The sequence below is a fragment of the Typopeltis vanoorti genome, chromosome 19, assembly GCF_054136105.1.
Source record: "Typopeltis vanoorti isolate ZY-2024b chromosome 19, IOZ_Tvanoo_1.0, whole genome shotgun sequence".
In the NCBI taxonomy this organism is placed as follows: domain Eukaryota; kingdom Metazoa; phylum Arthropoda; class Arachnida; order Uropygi; family Thelyphonidae; genus Typopeltis; species Typopeltis vanoorti.
The window spans coordinates 35,024,157-35,042,156 of record NC_143567.1 but is presented as its reverse complement, the minus strand read 5'-3'; the positions used below and the strand labels follow the sequence as shown (position 1 = coordinate 35,042,156).

The 18,000-nt window shown below is 33.9% G+C and overlaps 1 protein-coding gene across 1 annotated transcript in view; it reads right to left on the bottom strand.

The window, feature by feature from the left end:
• Window positions 1–3,295: 3,295 nt before the first annotated feature.
• Lrrk (Leucine-rich repeat kinase) overlaps window positions 3,296–18,000 on the bottom strand; it is a 790,764-nt gene continuing 776,059 nt past the window's right edge. The window contains exon 37 of the mRNA XM_090409582.1: window positions 3,296–3,642. Within this exon, the coding sequence (XP_090265708.1) occupies window positions 3,296–3,642 (347 nt within the window). The remainder of the gene's footprint in view (window positions 3,643–18,000) is intronic.

The window sequence follows — 18,000 nt, the reverse complement described above, 5'->3', positions numbered from 1 at the left end:
AGGTTTCCAATTGGCATGCAACTGTGCTTTCCCAACCACAGTGCTACTTCTCTCTTGTGGGCATTTTAGAAATTTGTGTTTATATATGTTAATGTGTGTGTGTGTGTGTGTGTGGAGGGGTGGGGGGGGGGGACATTTGGTTGCTGACACATCATGGAAAGTTGTTTCTAAAAGTACGTGATACAAAAATGACATTTAGATTGTTCTATCACCTATAATTTGCTTAAGAGGACATCTTTTATTCAGCAAAAGTCAGCAGCATTGAATTTCACTGAGCCAGCTCAAGATCAACATGCTCCAAGATACACAAAGATTATGCCAACACATGATATGGACACGACATATTCCAAGAAAAATCTGAAAAACACAAAGGGATCGATTAAGGTAGTTTCCATCATGAAGAAAGACTGAAGAAATGAAATATGCAGAGCTTTGTGGATGTGACTGAGATTGGTAAGGGGTTATTACCAGATTAATGTGGAAGAGAATTTTCCCAGAATGAGAGGAGACAGGAGCGGTACAAGAGGCCACTCTGATGATAATGATGATGATAAAATCTTCAATTTGTATTTCATTGTAATTTAGATTGTTCTATCACCTATAATTTGCTTAAGAGGACATCTTTTATTCAGCAAAAGTCAGCAGCATTGAATTTCACTGAGCCAGCTCAAGATCAACATGCTCCAAGATACACAAAGATTATGCCAACACATGATATGGACACGACATATTCCAAGAAAAATCTGAAAAACACAAAGGGATCGATTAAGGTAGTTTCCATCATGAAGAAAGACTGAAGAAATGAAATATGCAGAGCTTTGTGGATGTGACTGAGATTGGTAAGGGGTTATTACCAGATTAATGTGGAAGAGAATTTTCCCAGAATGAGAGGAGACAGGAGCGGTACAAGAGGCCACTCTGATGATAATGATGATGATAAAATCTTCAATTTGTATTTCATTGTAATTGGTGCACCACAGCCATATGGTGGACATTTTAAAAGAATTTGAGTGCATGATGAGTAGACTGCTTCTGATATGAAATGTGAAACCAGTTGACTTATGTTGATAATATTATGAACAAAGAATCTTCAATTCTTTTTTGAATATTAGTAAATGCAAATGATATTAATATCTCTAGATATCTACCAATGTAATGTCTCAAGGTCACTGTAATTTTATAAATTAAAAAAGATGATATTTCTTCACCAATAAACAAAAGGAAAAAAAAAAGAAACTCATTAACTTTATGAGTAGACCAATTTTGAGATGGATTGTGAGACCGTCTAACAACATGCTGATAAATTTATGAGAAAAGAATCTTCAATTCTTTTTTGAGTAGAAGTTCAAATGATGATTATTGCATCCATCTGTGTCAAGGTTGATGCAGTTTTAAAAAGGTAAAAAGGCGTTATTTGTTTGCATATAAAAACAGGGTCTATTTTTTGTTTGCTTTATTTATTTCTATAGTGTGATTCTCCCCTCTTTACCTACTTACCTTTCTTTCATTTAGGTAAGTAAATTTCTTTAATTTTTTCACTTTCAATAAATGGTTAAAATGGCAGTTTTTTAAAAATGTTTTAAAAAAACCTAACAGTGGTATCATATATTTGAACAAAATGTACTTTAAATTACTTTTTTTTTCACATGCTTTTGATATAAATAGTTGCTTATTTACTCTGATAAAAACAGTTTAATTATTTCATGTCATCTCTAAGGTTCAATAACCTATCGCAGCTATAACAAATGGTTCATGATATGTAATATTTTGGAAATGCGGACAGATGATGACATAATTTTATGAACACATTTCGCTAATTTCACACATGACAGACAACATACATGACGCCACTCTCATGTGAATGAAAATATGGAAAAAAGGGATAGTGTGCTCAAAATGGATGGGAACTACTGCCATAGAGCATCATCTGGAGCAACAACCCAGTAGTACATTCTCTTAGAGCTAGACTTAAAGTGGTATTCCATTATCAATGTTGTGAAAACATGTTCTTTTTCTTATATAAAAAAAAAAAAAAAACCATACTATAATAAGGCTGAAAAAAGATTTTATGTGACTGTGATGCTGCACCATTCACAAATAACTGACTTTACAACACTAATTAAAAACCCTGTAAATCAAGAGGAGACTGTAATAAGTAATAATTATCTAAAAGCAATTTAAATTATTTTCATATTAAGCATGTTAAATTTTAAATAGATTTTTTAAATATTAAATATAATTCTTTATGAATCATAGATGCTTAATCAGTTACTGAGAATATTTCTAGCGTATGTCTGAATAACGTGCATTAGAATGATCTACACATTATACAGAAATTGTGCTATGTTCCTAGTAAATTTTCACTTAAGTAATCAAATGGCCAGTTATCATCACTATTATTTCCTACAATTACACAAGTATTCAAATTTCAACACTGGTTTCAAATCTAAAATGTACTATATGCATTAATCACGAAAAAGTATTTAGGGAAAACAAAATATACATTGTTTTTATATTTGACATTTCTTAATACTAGACACCCTTAACAATTTTCAAGGGAAAGCTAGTATCTAATTTATAGATATAAATAAGTCATCTATGTACATACAGTTATATATACATTTTTAAAAATATTCAGTTGATATATCAGGTTCAACTGAATTTTTCTGATGTAACTTATTTCATACATGATGTAATAAATATTACATAATGTATGAAGTAAGTCCATCATTATGTAATATTATTTATACTAGTATGTATTATCTCCAGTTAAACCTGAAGAATGAAAACTGAACCGAATATATGAATATTTCATGAGTTAAAAAACAACTATATAAAATGTTAAATAAAATGCAATGCACGATTATGCAATCTAGATATATGATCTCTGCAAAATTATATACAAGTCGTGCATAAAATCACACCTCACATAAAGATATAAAAAAATGAACACTTCATTCTTAAATACACAGCTATTACATACAGCTATACTGACAAAACTGATATATATTTTGGCAAAATTATAAAAATATTTACAGTGGAATAATAGTTTAAAACATGCAGTTAAAAACATGAAAACGTTATGCTCTTAATTAAAATGCAGTGTCCTTTAAATAAGTCATAATGACAAATTCTTTTCCTTTACGATTTCGATGAAAACACTCAAAATTGTTCTTAAAAATAACAACAAATTTTTCTATGTTCTAAGAATCATTTCAGTGTAAAATGAAATTACAACCAATAACACTACTAAAATGCAAAAAAGTGAAATTGACACTAATAATATAATCAATAATCATCCAGTTGACCAGTTATCTGCTCTCCATAAGATTAAAAACATACTTTCATGAGAATATACATTATCAGCTGGAAGAGAGGTGTACCTGCCAATTAAATCTCGATAACCTTTACCCACAGCTGCTATATGTGGAATATTGAGCTGAGTATCAGTGTTAAGAGACTCTGATTTCTCAGATGGATGAAATAAAAGAGGCAAAATGGATTTCACCTCCTCTTCAAAGGGACGGAAAATAGTGATAGGCCTCATCATTGTTCCTTCTGCAACAACTATACATCCCCATGTAGTTCCTATATACAAGGTACTGCCAAGAGCAGCCATAGCTGTCACTTGACATCGACCAGCTACAAAAAGAAACAGCAAAAATTATAAAATGATCATCCATTCTTTATTAAGTACTATTTTAGTTTTTAGAAAAATACAGAGAAAGAGATACACCAAAGACTGACTGAGATTATTTCTTTTCTTTAATTTGGGATGTCTGAATTTATAATGAAGTTTGTATAACCAAATTGATTTATACATTCATATACAGTGGTGCCTCGTAGTTCATATTTAATTCGTTTCAGAAACCTGTTAGAACTATGAATCGTTCGAAGTCCGAATCAAGATATAAGAAATAATGGAAAGCGAAATAATCCGTTCCCATATCCAAAAAATTTCAATAATTTTTTTTTTTATTTTATCTATTTTAGATTTTTTAATGTTAATAACTTAGAAAAAAATAAACATAATAATCTGTTAGATCGTACTTTGGGGTGTTAATATTACTCAATTCTGAATGTGTCTTATAACTACTTTCTTTGTAGTCAGGGATTGTAAGGTTTTCCCTGGGTAACAAACCCTAACAAATTTATATTTATAATGCACCAGTTAGAGTTATTATACCTTAGATATGTTTGGGGGCTCTCATAAAATGTTACAGTCGTGGCCCCTTCTCTTTCTTATTTGGTTATATCTTTCTTTCCCCTTAATCACAGTTTGTAGTTTAGTGAGTGGCAAATGTCGGTCTCAAACACAAATTTAGTACCAGGATTTCGAATGACAAAACATAAAGTTTTATTTTACACTAATAAAATTACATTAAACATGAAAGAATCAATTCTTCTGTTATCTTAATTAGATTAAACCACATTCAAACAATATCACATTAAAATCTCACAAATTAACACATTTATCATTCTCTAAGAAAGGCATGCACTTGGGCAATTAATACAAATTTATCTAGACAAAATCTCAGGGAAAAGAGCTAAGGTAACATTTTGCATACTAGATTGAGCAAGAATCACTTGACATGGCTCTTCAGACTACTAGTCCAATGTTCCTAAAGCTACTCCAACAAATAAATTAGTTTCAGTTTTCCTTTTAGCGACACTGCTTAACAAGTTTTCCTTCAGCGCTCTCACTTAACTCTAGAAAGGACAAAATTGCCTTTACTGTTTCTGGCTACTCATTGTTTCATTGATTCACCACGTGCGAGTCACGTGTACATCCTGGTTGGATCCTTGTTCACACTGCAGATTCTTTTCCTTCCCGTCTCATGGATTCACGTGCACTGAAAATTCGCTGTTAGCCGAATTTTCATTATAACTTTGCCATAGTTGGAGATCATCCTCACTTCCTACCTCCTTTTCTTTCCCTGTTTTCTCACCTCATGTCCCTCAATCTCTGTCTCTCACCTTTTCTCCTCTTTCTTTCGATCATTCACCTTTTTCTTCCAAGAAGCTTACATTCACGGTTGCATCAAATTGCTTCATTGCGAACCCATGAGAGAGCTCCTCTCAGAGAATTAGATCTTTGCTTGTAAGGTTCCAATATGGGTTTGTCAAGGTCATGCCCTTTAGGCTCTTAGTCATCATGTTTTCTTTGTTTGCCATAGCTTACACATACTATTCCTTTATTTCAATTTATACACATTATTTTCCTTCATTAAAATTACACATATTAAATATTTCACAATCTTTCCCTTTCAATAAGTAAATGGATATACACTTAATAACCTTTACAGTCAATATACAAATATATATTACACTTTACTTTATCCCCCCCCCCTTTCCTTATTTCTTTCCAATACAAATTTTGACCAGCAGTACAGGTATTTTCTCTAGTTTAAAGCTCCTTTCATTGTTAGATCATGAATGAGTGTCTGTCTAGTAAAGGCAGGCCTCATTCACGATCTAACAAATCTTATATTTATTTTATTAAGTTTAATTATTACAACATAAAAATAACAGTGAAGAATTTTTTTTAATATAAAAATCACAAAAACAAAAATAATGCTCCCGTTGTTAAGTGTCTTCTTTCTGCTTCTTAGCTGTAGTTGAGAATAGTTGAGAATGCTGATTCACGTCTCTTTTTTCTGCAGAGAAGAATCTATCTAATGTTGTTTGGTGATGATGATTTTCTTTGATTTTTTAAAATAACTTATCACGTTATCATCGAATAAGTTGATATTCCTGGTCACTACTGTCTTATTAGGGTACCATTTTTCCACAATAGCTTGTGTTCTAACCAAAACAGAGAACAATTCTTGAAGGTCAGCATTGGAAAGGCATCCTTTGGCATCCTTCTCTTCCATAAAAATTTCTTTTTCCACTTCTTTTTGTTGTTGATCGTGAAGATGTTGAAGTTCTTCTGTGCTGAGTTCGGTTTTATGATCATCTATTAACTCCTCTACATCCTCATCACTCACCTCTAATCCCATAGCTTTACCCAAAGATGACACAATTTCATTTACAACAGACTCTTCTTCACAGCTTACTACTTCACTGACTGAAATACAATCTGTCCAGAGTTTTTTCCAAGCAGAAATCGTTGTTTTAATAGAAAATTCTTTGCATGCTTTATCGACAATCCTTAAGCAACGAAGAATGTCGTAATGCTCTTTCCAAAATTCTTTAAGAGTCAGTTCTGTGGCATTGGTTATTTCAAAGCATTTTTGAAACATAGCCTTAATATACAGTTTTTTGAAGTTTGAAATCACTTGCTGGTCGATGGGTTGTATGATAGAAGTGGTATTGGGCAGCAAAAACTTTATCTTGATGAAACTGAATTCCAACTAAATCCTCCTCTAAATTTGGGGGGATGACCAGGAGCATTGTCCATCATGAGAAGAGCTTTTAATGGTAGATTTTTTTCAGTAAGATGAACTTTTACAGTGGGAGCAAATCCTTGATAAATCCACTCAGTGAAAAACTCTCTGGTAACCCACACTTTCATGTTGGCCCTCCACACAACACCGAATTTGCTCTTTATGACATTGTTCTCTTTAAAAATGCGTGGATTTTCAGAATGGTAAATGAGCAAAGGCTTTATCTTACAGTCTCCACTAGCATTACCACAAAGCAGCAAAGTAATTCTATCTTTCATAGATTTATATTCCGGTGCCATCTTTTCTTCTTTTGTGATATAGATCCTTTTGGGCATTTTTTTCCGAAAAAGACTTGTTTTATCACAATTAAAAACCTGTTGAGATACAAATCCTTCACTATCCACATACTCCTTAAAGGATTTTACAAATTTGTCCGCTTCTTCTACATCGGCACTCGCAGCCTCTCCATGCACGACAACACTATGGATCCCAGTTCATTTTTTGAATTTATTGAACCAGCCTCTACTTCCTTTATTCCCCATTTTCAGAACTGATCTCAGGTGTGCATTTCTTAAGTTCACTACAGATGTTTGGCTTTCTCACAAATAATTCTCTTAGTAATAACGTCACCAAGTAATCACTTCTCGTTTATCCACACTAAAAGGAGTTTTTCCATCTCTTCAATAACATGTGATCTCCTAGAGGTCAATGTTGTCACACCTTTAGCCACATTTGCTGCTTTTATTGCTTCCTTTTATATACTTCTATATATTCCTTTATATAAACTGGATGGAAAGAGACTGTTATTGTTATTATATGGCACCTCCAAGGAATCATTGCAGGAGGGCACTATGCTACACACACACACACACACACACACACACACACACACACACACACACACACACACACACACACACACACACACACACACCTTACTGTATCTCCAACTACTTAATTATCAAAATGCATACAGTGACAATACTATTACCATCAATGCCATCTACTCACCATCACCACCAACAATAGTATTTTTTGTCTGTAAACTGCATGTGTTCTCATAGCCGATTTGCATGTGGCATGAAAAACCCAAATTTCCAGCCTTGAAGATCCTCTCACCATCACTGCATGAGATAGGTTAATTGACTTTCGACTGAAAAAGTCGAAAGTAGCATTCTTATTCTTAGTTGAAAAGTAGCATTCTTATTCTTAAGAATGCTACTTATCATTGACTTGGACATTTTAAACATCGTCACCAGATCCGTGAAATGCGTACTGCTTTCGTGTTTCATGATAATTTCTTTTATCGTCTCAATTGTCGACACTACAACTTTTCTTTTAGATTTTGTTCTTTCTACATTCTGCGATGCCATGGGCAATAAAAAAAATGCCAAAAACAGTTAAAAATTCTCTACACAAACGTATCAATGACTAGGCTGTGTAAAGTAAGAAACAATGCACAGCGGACTGAGACAGACACACACTGTGCAGGCATGGGGAAGTGAGTGAGTGAAAGAAATTAGTGGGGAGAAGCATGCCCAATGGCGTGCTGAAACTGTCTAATGCTATATGACTGAGTTCCTGGACCATAGTTCGAACTGTGAATCAAATTTCTTGCATTCTCAAGCATTTGAACTCTGGAATGTTTGAAGTACAAGGCACCACTGTATTTGTAAATCAGTCAAACTTATTTTGAAATTATTCCCAAAAAATAAATATATAAATAACCATAATACATTTATCATTCTGAACTGTGCACTCCCAGTCTGTCTATTACTGAATGTAAAATGTTACATTTTGAAATAACAGATATAATTAAAAAAATAATAAAATACTGCTACAGCATTCACTTAGATAATGAGGAATGTACAATTTATGAGTAATGCACCATGGATAAGAGGATGGCTGATTGAGAGATAACAAAAAGTGGTATACGGGAGGTGTGAATCTACAAGATTCAAGGTAAACAGGTGTGCCTCAAGGAACAGTCCTTGGTCCATTATTATTCAATCTCTAAATTAATGACATTGGGAAGGATTTAACATGTAACATTTGCTGATGATGCAAAGATGGGTAGAGTAATCAGGAGTGCTGCTGATATGCAGTACTTACAGAATGATTTGAATAGGCTGGAATTGTGGGCATGTGAAAATGTCTGTCATTTCAATGTTAATAAATGTAAAGTCATGAACTTTTTTTTTTATCATTCCCATCACATATACCAGATATTTATATTATACAATTCAATATACAGTATTATACAATACAGTTCAAGTTGTACACTTCAATGTACAGTACTATACAATACAGTTCAAGTACTACTACTATCATTTTCTGTTGGTAATTACACTTATTTTTGGCTATTTATTTTGTTACAGTTCATAAATGTTTCCTTATATATACAACTAGAGTAAAATACATTTCGGATAGTTTTCATAGTTTATAATAAGTTACTGGTTTTAGTGATAAAGAAGTTAGTTTGTGTATTTATGTGCAACCAAGGGCTGTAGCCATACTGGTTACTAGAGAATTAAATTAGTTCGAAACAATCACTGCGAGTCCAGTGACCATATCTATGAGGGCTCACTTTACACGGTTTGATTTGATGTATATGTTAATATATTAGTCTCCTAAGTGAATGAACTAGTTAGTATATTGGTACCTTAATTCAATATGATATGTGAATTATAATGATCCCTTTATACTATACATTTAAAGTAATTGTCAACATTGTTTAGTCCCCCTGAGGTACTCTCTCAATCTTTTTCTGAATGCATAAGCTGAGGTTATAGATTTAATTTCATTTGGGAGTTAATTGTAGCTGCTTGTTGCTAGGTATTTGAAGGATTTATGAAAAATGTCTTTGTTTGCCTTGGGTACTACTAGCATATTCTTGCCGCAGCATAATCCATAGTCTACATTATATGCCAAGAAATTTATATGCAAAAAGGAACTTTTTGCATATAATTGACAACCATAGAGATATAGTTTCTGTAGTGGTAGAATATTATGCACGATAAACAGATCGTTGGTTGAATGTGCGAAGTCAGTAGTGGTTATGGCTCTAATTATTCTGTTTTGTATTCTTATTAATGGAAGCAGATTGTTGTAATAATCTCCACCCCAACAGGTGATGCCATATTGCAGCGAGGAATTTACCCAGGAATAGTATAAGCATCTTAAGAATGCTGCATTTATGAATTTTTTAAAATAATATATCCTATTAATTATGAAAACCTAAACTTATTTGTTATGAAAGTGGTGTGGGAGTTCCACTTCATATTGCTATCAATATAGAGAATCAAATACTTGACTGATTTTGTTTTTTTGATTAAGCTACAGTTACAATTTAGGAGGATGTCACTACATTTCCTTTCATGCCATTTTATGGTTATATCGTGGTCTAGCTTATCTGTTAACATGAAGTACATATATTTCGTTTTATCGGTATTAATGTTAAGTCCATTATTGCTAAACAATTTACTTAGTTTTAACATATCGCTATTAATCTGATTTTTTAGATGTTCAAGGGTTGTTTCGGTGTATATTAATGTTGTGTCATCGGCAAAGGATATCATTTTGCCAAAAAGTTTTATTTACATAGATCATTAACATATATTAAAAATAGGATGGGTCCTAGTACAGACCCTTGCGGGACTCCGTATTTTATTATTTTTGTTGAGTTATTGAATGTGCCGTAGCTGGTATATTATTTTCTATTATTCAGATAGGATCTGAACCAGTCATTAGTAATTCCTCTGATGCTGTATTTGGACATTTTCAGTAGCAATAGGTCATAGATATATAGATATATATATATATATATCTATGACCTATTGATATATATATATATATCAAGAAAAACAGCTGCTGTGTGCGTTCCTAGATTTATTCCACTACAGACCGTTTTATGAAACTCTAATAGCACTTTTTCAGTGTTGTATCCTAAACCTAAACCCATTAATTGCGTAAAAGGATATGGTATTTAAATTGCTATTTAAATGTTTTTTTATCAGAATTTCAATAACCTTTGAGATTGTGGATGTTATAGATATTGGTCTATTTTGATTTCATTTCTGTTACCTCCTTTACATAGAGGTACAACTGAAGCACTCTTTAAGTGTTCTATAAATTTACTGTGTTCAAAGGATTTATTAATGATATTTGTAAAGAACTGCAATTTGTGTTTAATGATAATGTTTAGTTTTTTGACATTTATATTGTCACTTCCCATTTCCCCCCCCTTTTTTTAATCCAATTACTACACTCTTTATCTCATCTTCGTTTACTGCATGTAGATACATGGGATTCTTAATCCATGGAAGGTGACTCACGTACTTTGTCCTTTCTGCAGGGTCGAATTCATAACTACCATAGTTTATAAAGTGGTTGTTCATTTTGTTAAGTACATCGGTGATGTCGTTGCCCTCTCGGAATTCAAGTGTTTTGCTTTGTGTTACCCATTATCATATTAACCAACCTCCATTCTTTACTTTTATCATTATTACAAGAAAGAAATTTCGATAGAAGATAATGTTCTTATGCCTGCTTTATTTTTTCCTTTAGGTGTTTAATGAAACTTTTGTATTCGTGTTCAAATATTAAATTGTAGGGATTTTTCCTATGCTTATGATAGAGCTTCTCTTTTGTTCTTATCATATTTTTTAGTTCATTTGTTATCCAGTGTGTGTGAACATCCTTTTTTGTAGTAACTCTTTTGTGAATTGCTGTCTGCATATTTAATCATTTTAATAAATTCCTCATATAGCTGATTTATATCTAATATGTCGGTTTGAGGCAGTTGATGTTTTATGTAGTTCTCAAATTTATTATAATTGGTACTTATTTTGAATTTTTTATGATTACCTGCACAGCTGTATACTAGATCCAGAGTTCCTTTTGAAGATGGATATCTCTAGTATGGGCTCAAGAATGTTTCAAAGCGATGAGATTTGTTGTTGTGGGGTTTCCACAGAAGATACTCCATGCTTAATTCTGAGCCCTGGCTGTCAAACCATCATCACCATGGCTAAGGGAAATGTAAAAACTGACTAGAATTCCAGTTGTTGCAGACTGTGTAATACGTTCTGTGACATTGTTCACTGAATCAATGACAGGAGATGAGCGGACTGCCTCACAGAATTGAATACTGCTAGAGCAAAACAGCTTAGTCAGTCAGTATGGAAATTTCCCATCATGATATCCAAATGGTCACTCCTAAACAAGTTGTCTTCAGTTCAACTTGAACAGTGGGAAAAAAAGGGAGAGTATTATTATTATGTGACACCTCCAAGGAGTACAAGGACTCATTAAGGGAGGGCACCTACTTTTACAACTCTCTGTCTTCACCACAATTACTACCATACCAAAGCACCACTATCATCATCATCATCTACGTCAGTGTTTCTCAAAGTGTGGTACGCATACCCACGGGGGATACATGACAATTTTCAGCTATGCATCATTAATGCATGGAATCATTATATTTCTCAACAAATAGTGCAATTAGAGACATCTGGGTTAAAAAAGCACTAACTAATTAATGACATCTCCCATCCAACAGAAACTGCTGTATAAAATCAAGCAAAACCATATGTTGCACCGACAACATATGGTTTTGCTTGACACCACCCGGTCGTGAACATGTTAAAGCTAAGAAATATATAGTGAAGGTGTTTCAGATATTATGGAATTTGGGTGAAGAGAATTAGTATTTCGACTCAACTGCTGAAATGCTAATTTGTCTTTGGTTCATGTGATCTTTTGTTAATACTGCACCAATCATATGCACTTCTTAATAGCTGCCTTACGTATCTCAAGTCTTGTAAATTACTGGTAATTTTTGCTTGAAATAATGGGAAACAAGATGAAGCTATTTGGGTAGATGACTTTGACAATGCACACAAGGAAACTGTTCTCGATACCTAAAGTAGCGATAGCGAGTAGGACCTTCTTGGTAAGTTACACCGTTTGCAGTTGTTGTTTTTTTCTGAAAACTTTAGTTTCCAAAAATTCCCGCATATATCTCGTACCACGATTTTTTAGCTTTAATTTTGGGAGAAAAGTGCGAGTTATTTTCAAGTAGATAAATTGACGGTAATTTTTTTAGCTTTTAAATTCTTAAGTATGGATCATTGGTTAAAGATTGGATTTATAAGAGGATTAATTAATTGGATATATTAAAAAGAGGACAATATAGCAAATACAAGTAGCTGTAAGCAACAAGAAAACATTGATATTGCATCTGGATCAAATGAAATTGATAAGAGTGTGTCATCTGTAGAGAACCAACTAGGAAGAAGGTGAAAAGTCTTTGTAAGTATGATATGAATTACTTGAAATGTGGATTTTCATGGACGGGAAATGAAGGGGACCTATTCCAAATTTTGTTCTATTAAAAATAAATCATATTTTTTGTTTACATGAATATATAAATTCAAATAAAATAGATTTTTACAATGAAACATACTTTATTTATTTATTATTTGATAAGGGGGCACTTAGTAATAATGAAAATACAGTCATACCCTGACTTACGTGAATCCGGAGTTATGTGGTTTCATATATGTACGTATTCCCATCCTGTTTCACCACTAGTCGTATCTTTCTGGCACCGGCCACATTCGCCAGTGTCGCACATACTGTGAACAAGCACCGACGTGTTTCACGCAGTTTCCATTCATAGACGATTTTTATAGTTTACAAACCTTGTGATTGTTTAATGTTATGTTCTTGATAAAAATTTTATCACATAAAAATAATAATGTCGTCCAAAGGAAGCAAGTCTGATTCTTCTACAGCTAGCAAGAAAAGAAAAACATTGACTTTGGAAACAAAACTCAACATTATTAAGGATTTTGAAGGCAGAATGAAAATTTGTGAGCTAGCAAAGAAGTTTGATCTACAGGAATCCACAGTAAGAATAATCATAAAAGAAAGGTTTACAGATTTTGGAGGACATAGATTCTAACGAGGAACGAATTGTAGCCACAAGGTAAGGAATAAAAAAATCATTAGTTTGCTATGAAGAAATTTTGCATGACAAGAAAAAGACATTATGCCGTCAGACAAATCCATTAGATTTTATGAAACCATTGACACTGAAATAATTTTCTTTTTTTTATGTATGAAAAACTACAATTATGATTATATTTCTTAAAAAATATAGGTGTTTTTGTAAACCTTTGGTCCCAATTAACTAATATTTTGTATGTTTGTATGCAAAATTATACCCGAGTTACGCGAATTCAACTTACGCGCTTTTTGTTGGTCCCACCTACTGTGTAACTTCGGGGTATGAAAGGGTACACAGATATCTGAAGTTTGAGAAACACTGATCCACGCCAGTACCATCTACTGTCCACTGCTACCACTAGTATTTTATTTTGTCTGTAAATTGTATGTTCTCAAGGCCGATTTGTCTGTATGTGGGATGAAAAACCCTAGTTTCTGGGAGAAAAAAAAACCTGCTACCTCCATATGAGATCGGCTAACTCACCTTCAATGAAAAAGCCCATATAAAGATTCCTCACGTGACGATGAAAACTGAACTTAGGCCTTTTCCAATCGAAGGGAGCAACGTACTGTCATTCTTCCAATTGAGCTAAAGAGGCACTTAAAGTAGATAGTTAAGTCAATGGTAGTATATGTTCTGGTAGGCATGTTGAAGAAAGTGTTGTTTCTGGTGTTAAAGGGGAGAGATTGTTACTGTTATATGCTCTGCAACTCTTCTTTGTGTTCGTAGTTTTGGTATGCTGAAGGTAACGATGATGTTCCTGGTGCCAATTCTTCTTATGGCCGTCACCTCTTGGTTCTTCAATTCACAGATCTCCTCATTGGGAACATCAAGCAGGTCCCATTCTGATATAAATTTTAAAGCTTTATGAGCAGTAACTGTAATTGGTACTCCCTATATGGATGTTGCATAATGTAATTTTTTTGATTGTGATACAGGTTCTACCAGAACACAGTTTCTTTACAGATCCTGCCAACCCTTCCACACTTTCCTGTCAAATACAGGATTAAGAAAAGTGATGTATATGTTGCTGCTTCTGATGTTGTTTGCTTCTTATTTTGATTTTTTGGTTGATGTTTCTATGACTGATGCACATGGTTGGGACTCGTTGAGGATCCTGATTAAAAAGAGGATGACAAATTATTCCTTCTGAGCAAGAGTTTGTTTCAGTGGCACAGGTCCTTATCCACCAAGGAGCAACATGTGGGAACTCACTCACTCTCCAACAAGCAATGACTGCATTTGGAAGTGGAACACCAGAGCTATACCAGCTGGATACTATACCAGCACCACAGTAAGCTTCGGCTCTGTCTTTGAACCATTTGGAAGAAGATTTATTGCACCACCATTAATCCTTGAAGGCAAGCCCATTAGCAGATTAATCCTTTCTGGGCCATCCAGGACCATTCATCTTGCCAAACCAGAGGCTAAAGTAGTGTAAACCCCCCCCCCCCAAATCCACACACCAGATGTCCACAGATCACACTGCATAGCAAACAGTGCTGAAGCACTAGATTGTGGTGATGGTGGTCTCGAAGTTAGGATAGTAAAAAAAAAAAAAAAAACATCAGGAGAAGTAGAGTGTAGAACAGAGGAAGAAAAAAAAAAAGGACTAAAAGGGGCTAGTATGATCGATGAGTTTCGTTGCACTGAATCCTGTGTTTTGTAGATAATGTGTGGTTTGCTAAACCAGATTTGTTGGGCTCTTTAAGTGAAATATATTCTTGATGATCTTCAAGATGAATTTACACTGAACAACTAGCCTGTCCATAATAACATAAGCCACAAGATGGGATTCTGTAAACAGGATAAGAATGAGGAGGATATTTGTCTTTAGGAGAGATAAGGAAGGTATTAAGTTTATAAACTGGATGGAAAGAGACTGTTATTGTTATTATATGGCACCTCCAAGGAATCATTGCAGGAGGGCACTATGCTACACACACACACACACACACACACACACACACACACACACACACACACACACACACACACACACACACACACCTTACTGTCTCTCCAACTACTTAATTATCAAAATGCATACAGTGACAATACTATTACCATCAATGCCATCTACTCACCATCATCACCACCAATAGTATTTTTTGTCTGTAAACTGCATGTGTTCTCATAGCCGATTTGCATGTGGCATGAAAAACCCAAATTTTCAGGCTTGAAGATTCCTCCCACCATCACTGCATGAGATAGGTTAATTGACTTTTGACTGAAAAAGTCCACAGAAAGATTCCTTTTGCCATGATGAGAATTTAACTCAGTTCTTTTCCAATCGAAGGGCACAATGTTCTACTGTTTTTTCAATTGTGCTACAGAGGTGCTTGTCGAAGCAGTCTTCCTATTTTTTTCCTTAAAGTTCTTTAACACATGGAAACCAACCCTGGTGACTTCTTGAGGCAGGTTAAGAGCATAGCCATAATTGTTGATTTTATAGATAGTTTTTGTATTACAACCATTAGAGATAAAAGACCATTCTTTATTTAGAAGAGAATCTGTAGAACATTTTATGAGCTCTGTCCACTAGAGATTTGACTACACCATATTTCTGACAAGAGTGATGATGTGAGTTAGAATCTTGCATTTAGCATTATGAGTCAGTTTTCGATACACTGAGAATATCCAGAAAAGGAAGGCAACTGTTATTTTCTACTTCCAGGGTAAATTGGATTCTCGGATTTATTGAATTAATTTTTTTGAAAAATTCATTAAGATTGCATAAGTAGAAGTTTCATACAGCAAAAACATCAACATATCTGTACCATATCAATTAATTAGATGAAAAAATGTTCAGAATGTGTTGTTCTAAATGTTCCATAAAGTAATTAGCTAAAGTTGGGGAAATGGGAGACCCCCATAGCTGTTCCTTCTATATCTTTGTATAATTTGTTCTGGCAGCTGAAATATCCTGAATTAATGCCAAAGTCAAATAAGTTTACAATATCAGGATGAAAGTCATTATGAAGTAAATCAATTGCATCTGTCAGAGGGATATTTGAAAAGAGTGAGACTACATTAAAACTTACTAGAAGATCAGTGAGTTTTAAGGATAATCCTGAAATTTTATTCTTAAAGTCTATTTGATTTTATTTATATCTATTTAATCTTATTTAATGAAAGAAGCAGAGTTTCCTGTAAATGCAGAAAGAAGATTACGAGGGTGGTCAGAAAAGTTCTTGGCCTAACAATTAAAAAACGAATTTATAATTTCAAAATTATTTTTATTTTTCAACATAATCTCTCTTAAGACTAATACATCTATTCCAGTGATGCTCCAGCGAGATTATCCCATCACTGTAGTGGTTCTCAGTAAGATCTGCAAAATATCTCTCTCTCTACTGCTGCAATCGCCTCTTGATTGGAAGAAAAATGTTGACCAGCGAGCAAGAGTTTTAGTTTTGGGAAAAGATAGAAGTCAGAGGGAGCCAAATCTAGGGAATAGGGGGGATATTCCAACAATTCACAGTGCAGATCCTTTAATTTTCCCATTACCAAAACACCTTTGTGGGCAGGCGCAGTGTCCTGATGAAAGATAATTTTTTTCTTCTGCAAACCAGGTCTTTTCTCACCAATTCTTTCGTCTAGTTTGGTTAAAAGATCAGAATAATATTCCCCAGTTATTGTTTTACCCTTTTCAAGATAATTAATAAACAAAATGCCTTTAGCATCCCAAAACACCGATGCCACGACCTTTCCTGCTGATGGAAACGAACTTTGTCTTCTTTGGTGCTGAACAACTGGCTTCTGTCCACTGTTTTGACTGCTGTTTGGATTCTGGTGTGTAATGGTGAATTCAAGTCTTATCCATAGTAATAAATTGACACACAAAATCAGTTTTATTGTTGTTAAAATGCTCTAAGCACTGTTCAGAGATTTTCATGCGCGTGTGTTTTTGATCTGTTGTGAGCAAGTGGAGTCTTGCATAAAGCTTTTTCATTTGCCATTCTTCATGCAAAATATATCTTACATGTTCTTTTGAAATACCTATAGTCTCTTTGACTTGCTGGTCATCCAATACCATATTGTGCACTTGATCAACGATTTCTGGTGTTGTTACACTTTTTTGGACATCCTTCATGTGGATCATCGTCACGTTTAAACTCGGCAGCCCATTTCTTAATTGTCAAAAACGAAGGAGAAGAGTGTCCATAAACTTTTATGAACTTCGAATGAATTTCTTTTGGCATTAAACCTTCTTTTACAAAAATTTTATAGCTGTCTGAAGCAAACACTTTTGCTTCAGACAGCTGTATAAAACAAACTACTTGATAGAATGATTTGCAATTTCACATGGATGCTTATGACAGATGTACCAACTTAGACAAAAAAAAATCTTGCCCATAGTGTTGCCATCTATGGTCGAGGCCGATAACTTTTCAGATCACCTACATATGTAGGTATTTAGAGAGTTTATAAGTTGGATATCCAATGTAGTTCACAATACGTTTAAACAGCACATTTTCTTTATTCTAAATTACATAAAGAAAATGTACTGTTAAGGAATAATATGTTAGAGACACATCAGCAGATTAGTACAATGAGTACGAGTCAAGTAATTATTATGGAGCAATTCAACTT